The 6,043-nt window shown below is 33.4% G+C and overlaps 1 protein-coding gene across 2 annotated transcripts; it reads right to left on the bottom strand.

The window, feature by feature from the left end:
* Nucleotides 1-2,560: 2,560 nt before the first annotated feature.
* Nucleotides 2,561-5,658, bottom strand: LOC107470066 (malate dehydrogenase, chloroplastic). Of its 2 annotated transcripts, XM_016089448.3 has the most exons (3): nucleotides 5,370-5,658; nucleotides 4,424-4,571; nucleotides 2,561-3,149 (listed from the first exon to the last, which is right to left on the bottom strand). In XM_016089448.3, the coding sequence occupies exons 1-3, from the start codon at nucleotides 5,582-5,584 to the stop codon at nucleotides 3,135-3,137; spliced, it is 378 nt and encodes a 125-aa protein (XP_015944934.2). In that variant the 5' UTR covers nucleotides 5,585-5,658; the 3' UTR covers nucleotides 2,561-3,134. The 2 variants fall into 2 exon arrangements, with proteins under 2 accessions (XP_015944934.2, XP_020988870.1); XM_021133211.2 differs by lacking the exon at nucleotides 5,370-5,658 and having other exon boundaries at nucleotides 4,424-4,723.
* Between the last annotated feature and the right edge of the window lie 385 nt (nucleotides 5,659-6,043).

Raw genomic sequence — 6,043 nt, 5'->3', positions numbered from 1 at the left:
CAGGACTGAGTTCAGCAGTTACTGTTTTAGCTTCTTCTTTCATGGAAGCTTCACTGCTTAGGTACAGATGCTGATTTCTGGCAACTGTATCAATAAGCTCTTGAGTTTCTTCAATTATTTTTCTCATATGTATAGATCCACCAGCTGAGTGATCTAGAGAAATCTGAGTTTTTTCTGTAAGCCCATAGTAGAAGATGTCTAATTGTACCCATTCTGAAAACATTTCAGAGGGGCATTTTCTCAGCATCTCTCTGTATCTCTTCCAAGCATCATAAAGAGATTTATTATCTCCTTGTTTGAAGCCTTGGATGCTCAGCCTTAGCTGTGTCATCCGTTTTGGAGGAAAATAGTGATTTAGGAATTTTTCTGACAGTTGTTTCTATGTCCTTATGCTGTTCTTAGGTTGGTTATTTAACCACCTCTTAGCTTGATCTTTTACAGCAAATGAAAATAGTAATAATCTGTAGACATCCTGATCTACTTCCTTATCATGTACTGTGTCAACAATTTGTAAAAATTGTGCCAGAAACTCTGTAGGTTCTTCATGTGGAAGACCGGAATACTGGCTACTAACTCCAATGGAGGGTATACAGATACTGCTCTCATATGAAGCAGTAGTGGGGTTAGCATATAACCCCAGAGTCCTCCTGGACTGTTCATTTCCACTTAGTTTCATGATGGAGCAAGGGAGATGGTATGGATGTTGATATTGTTTATTTTATTTAATTTATTATATAAAGAAAATTGATTTTTGAAATAATAAAATAAAATAAAATAAAAACCGAAATAAAAAATAAAAATAAAATAAGTAAAGAAAGAAAATTAACAATTAAAATAAATATTTGAAAAAAATTTGAATTTAAATCTGAATTTTTATAAAAAAAATTTCGAAAAAAATAGTTTAAATTAGTTAGAAAAGATATTTTTTTGAATTTTGAATTTTATGATGAAAGAGAAAAACATATAAAAGACACAAGACTTAAAATTTTTAGATCTAATGCTCATTGTTTTCGAAAATTTTGGAGGGAAAACACCAAGGATTTTAGATCTAATGCTCCTTGTTTTCGAAAATTTTGGAGGAAAAACACCAAGGAACACCAAACTTAAAAATTTTAAGATCAAAACACAAGAAAGACTCAAGAACACCTTGAAGATTCACAAGAACACCAAGAACAAAAGAAAGAACACCAAACTTAAAATTTTTAGAAAACTTTAATAAAATTTTCGAAAATTATGAAAAGATTAACAAGAAAACACCAAACTTAAAGTTTGGCACAAGATTAAATCAAGAAAAATTATTTTTGAAAAAAAGTTTTGAGATAAAGATACCCAATTACCAAGAACATAGACCAACGCTCTAGCCAATTGGGCAGTAAATGTAACACTTGTTCTAAATAGGTATATTCCTTTTGGAAGATTAATGCTTTAAAAAGAACACAAGTGAAACATGAAAAGACACATATCAAGAAAAATTAAAGATCAAACAAGAAAAATAAACAAGAACAACTTGAAGATCAAGGAAGAACAACTAACACTTATACGAAAATTTTAAAGTAAAATATAAAATATGCAATTAACACCAAACTTATAACAAGACACTAGACTCAAAGGAAAATTAAAAATTAATAAAGAAAAAAATATTTTTGAAAAGAAAATAAAAGACTCTGACCCAATTGCCAAAATCTTCCTAATCTAAGAAATAAAATAAACCTTTAGTTGTTCAAACTCGAACAATCCCCGGCAACGGCGCCAAAAACTTGGTGCACGAAATGCAATCCCACTCTTTGACAATTCGCACAACTAACCAGCAAGTGCACTGGGTCGTCCAAGTAATACCTTACGTGAGTAAGGGTCGATCCCACGGAGATTATTGGTTTGAAGCAAGCTATGTTTATTTTATTATTCTTAGTCAGGATATCAATTAAAATTATCAGTTGGAATTATTAGAAAAATAAAAGAGTGTGAAATAAATAATTGTTACTTTAATAATGGAGAATATGTTGGAGTTTTGGAGATGCTTTGTCTTCTGAATTCCTGTAATGTAACATTCAACTCAATTCCAAAGTGCAAAGTTCCTTCCATGGCAAGCTATATGTAGGGTGTCACCATTGTGAGTGGCTACCTCCCATCCTCTCAGTAAAAACGGTCCAGATGCTCTGTCACAGCACGGCTAATCAGCTGTTGGTTCTCGATCATGTTGGAATAGGATCCATTGATCCTTTTGTGTTTGTCATCACGCCCAGCAATTGCGAGTTTGAAGCTCGTCACAGCCATTCAATCCTTGAATCCTACTCGGAATACCACAGACAAGGTTTAGACTTTCCGGATCCTCAAGAGTGGCTGCCATCAATTCTAGCTTATACCACGAAGATTCTGATTAAGGAATCTAAGAAAAGCTCATTCAATCTGATGTAGAACGGAGGTGGTTGTCAGGCACATGTTCATAGATTAAGGAAGGTGATGAGTGTCACGGATCAGCACCTTCTTCATAATTAAGCGTGAATCAACATCTTAGATAGGAACACACACGTTTGAATGGAGAAATAGAAACAATTGCATTAATTCATCGAGACGCTGCAGAGCTCCTCACCCCCAACAATGGAGTTTAGAGACTCATGCTGCCAAAAATATAAAATCCAGTTCTAAAAACGTCATGAGGTACAAAATAAGTCTCTAAAAGTTGTTTAAATAGTAAACTAGTAACCTAGGTTTACAGAATATGAGTAAACTAAGATAATTGGTGCATAAATCCACTTCTGGGGTCCACTTGGTGTGTTCTGGGGCTGAGACTTAAGTCTCTCATGTGCTTGGGCTGTTTCTGGAGTCGAACGCCATGTTGTAACGTGTTTTGGGCGTTGAACTCCAACTTGTAACCTGTTTCTGGCACTGGACGCCAGACTGCAGCATGGAACTGGCGTTGAACGCCAGTTTACGTCGTCTATCTTTGCGCAAAGTATGGACTATTATATATTTCTGGAAAGCCCTGGATGTCTACTTTCCAACCCAATTGAGAGCGTGTCAATTGGACTTCTGTAGCTCTAGAAAATCTATTCCGAGTGCAGGGAGGTCAGGATCCAACAGCATCAGCAGTCCTTTTTCAGCCTAAATCAGATTTTTGCTCAACTCCCTCAATTTCAGTCAGAAAATACCTGAAATCACATAAAATACCTGAAATCACAGAAAAATACACAAACTCATAGTAAAGTCCAGAAATATGATTTTTGCCTAAAAACTAATGACATTCTACTAAAAACTAATTAAAACATACTAAAATCTACATGAAATTACCCCCAAAAAGCGTATAAAATATCCGCTCATCATGTAGCATCAAATTATGGGGCCTTAAAATCAAATTCAATGCAAGTCGCATCCTTATATCATCATTAACCTAAAAAATATAAATATTTTAAAGTTACCAACAAAACCATATACACTAGTAAATGAGGTGCTATTTATCTTTTTTTAAACAAAAGAAAATTGCATTTATTGTATAACTATACGTCTTCCTGTAGTTTGTCATCTAAGTTGTCACCCATATACCACAATCATTACTGTGTTAAATAAGACGCAGTTAGCTTACGTAGATAAATATTTCAAAAAAAAATAAATACAAATATTTTTTACAAGCTATAAGCTTGTTCTTTTGTTTTTAGCGTATCCACAAATACAAAATCAAGTATTTTCGAGATCTTTTATTATTAGACATACAACAAGAAAGGCATCTCCAGTACTCTAGGACAATTCTTTTGGCATTATCTGCCAACTCCAATGTTGTATTTCAAGTACCTCTTAATCAACTTTTGAATGATAATAACTATATTCAACAAACAATTTTCTTTTTAGTAAGTCTATACAGTCATGGAAACGTAATAGCAATGAATCAATGGTCCTACGTTATTGTTAAATGATTTTTTGCACATTTACTGTTTTGAGTGGAATTCCAAGTACATAGGAAATATCCGAGCATAGTCCTTAAATTTTAATTGACCTAATATTGATGACCACCAGATCCAGTTGATCAAAGTAAGCATACCTTATTGAAATATGTCTCCCAGCCTTGTTATTCAAAAACACAATGAGAAATTAAAGCTTCAAGTGTACCGATTTTACATGATAACAATAATATATTTTGATCTTTTTAACAAAAAAAACTAGAACACAATTCAGGTAACAGGAATGGAAACTCACTCCCTATCTACCAAGACAGCTGAAAGCAAAATTAATAGTATGGAAAATTTTGCATCCCAAGTCCAGATGCATGCAGTATGATCTCTACAATAAAATCCTCAATCTAACTTCTCTAAGAAGTATTTATGCTCAAAGAAAGAAACTCATAATAACTTGAAAAACAACCTTTTGATTTTCTATTCTAAGGTACAATAAAGAATAAATGCTTTGATAAATAGAAGGTTTAAGTAGCAACCATTTGCTTATGAGAAAAACCAATTCCCTTTTCGATGCCGGCCTTAAGTTTCGGCTTAAGGGCTTCCAAAACCTTCTGTTCATATTCAGTCAACCCTTGGAGATCAGATGGAATTAAAGCCTCAACTTGTTTCCCGCCGAGTTTGACCCTGGAAGTGAAAAATGAAAGATCAGTCAGGTTTGATTGTACCAAGGAGTAGTCGTACATGTCCCCATATCCATCAAGCGCACGAAAAGACAACTCAACGAATCTAGCAGCCGCATATGCCATAGATAGAGTAGCAGATCCAGCACCATCCTTTGCTTCATTGTTGGTTTCTAATTGAACAACCTACATTACTCTATAAGTAAGCATCTTTATGAATGGTTGTTATATGTTGAAAGGAACCAGTTGTTAAAAATTGAACAACAACAAATTTAAAACAAAATTGAACAAGAAAAAATAAATAGTTCATTCGAGAGGATTCAGGACAAAATAGAATAGAGAAAAATTCAACTAAAAGATCTCAAAAGTTTAACTGGGTTTAGTTCAACATTATTCTAATATGCAAGCCTCTCAATCATTTATTATATTAATATACTCTTATCTACTTTTTATATATAAATATATAAATCTTCAGCTGGTTTATTTGTAACTTCAAAAACTAAAGTTGATTTGCTCAATAGCAGTTTGTGAATTAATCATTATAGTAAGATGATGTGGTCCACTCTTCTTCAATAGTACTTTATTTCGCTTTAACCATTAACGAGGTATATAGTAAGTAACATGAGAATGAATCATGTTTTAATTATATATAAAAGTCAATCTAGTTGAATTATATATTCATAATCATATCCAGAATAAAATATAGGAATATAGCATATTGAAGTTTGAACATTAAACTGAAGTATTGAACAGAGGTAGGAGGAGATTATCAAAGGGGAAAAAGAGGAGGTTTGCGACTTACCTAAACCGGCGGCACCACTGCGGAGAAGAGAGCAACAGCGACGATGACACTAGCAACTTCCAAGACGGTAATACCCACAGGCCGCAATAGGGTGCATCGTGCGATATAACACCCACACAACAACATCCACAGACAAGGCGACGGCGCAATGCAGGGCAACGACAGCGGCACGAGGTAGGGTGGCGAAGGCGGGACAACGCAAGACAGGGGAGCATGCAGTGGAGACAGGGCTAGAAAAGCAATAAGGAAGGGCATGGCAAGCAGGGAGAGGGAGACAGATTGCTTTTGAGACTTTTGTCAGGATTAGGGTTTGTTCATCATTTTTTGACACTTTTAAAGATAAGAAAAGAAGAAAAGCAAGCCAAATGATGTTTTTGATTAATTAGTTTTTTTTTTCTATTGTTTGAAATGATTTGATGATTTAATTTTAATTCAAATTATTATTAAAGAAGGGTATTCTTGTTACATAAATAAAAAAAATTGATTAGTCATTTAACAAAATTAATTATAAGGATATATTTATTTTTTTATAATTATATATGAGAATATTTTTGTAAATATAATAATTTAATATTTTTTAAAAATTAAATAAAAATAAATATTGACAAGGATAAATAAAATTCACATGGCAAATTTTTATTTATCCACTTTTTATATCGTACCAATACGTATAA

The sequence above is a fragment of the Arachis duranensis genome, chromosome 10 (assembly GCF_000817695.3).
Source record: "Arachis duranensis cultivar V14167 chromosome 10, aradu.V14167.gnm2.J7QH, whole genome shotgun sequence".
NCBI lineage: Eukaryota > Viridiplantae > Streptophyta > Magnoliopsida > Fabales > Fabaceae > Arachis > Arachis duranensis.
The sequence above is the reverse complement of the archived record's forward strand: the minus strand, read 5'-3'. Positions and strand labels throughout refer to the sequence as shown.

Bases quoted from the DNA above. Each gene is read 5' to 3' on its own strand.
- LOC107470066 (XM_016089448.3), bottom strand. From the start codon at position 5,584: ATGCTCCCCTGTCTTGCGTTGTCCCGCCTTCGCCACCCTACCTCGTGC. The intron at 4,572-5,369 runs GTAAGTCGCAAA...TTTCACTTCCAG, and splicing joins CAGTGGTGCCGCCGGTTTAG to GGTCAAACTCGGCGGGAAAC.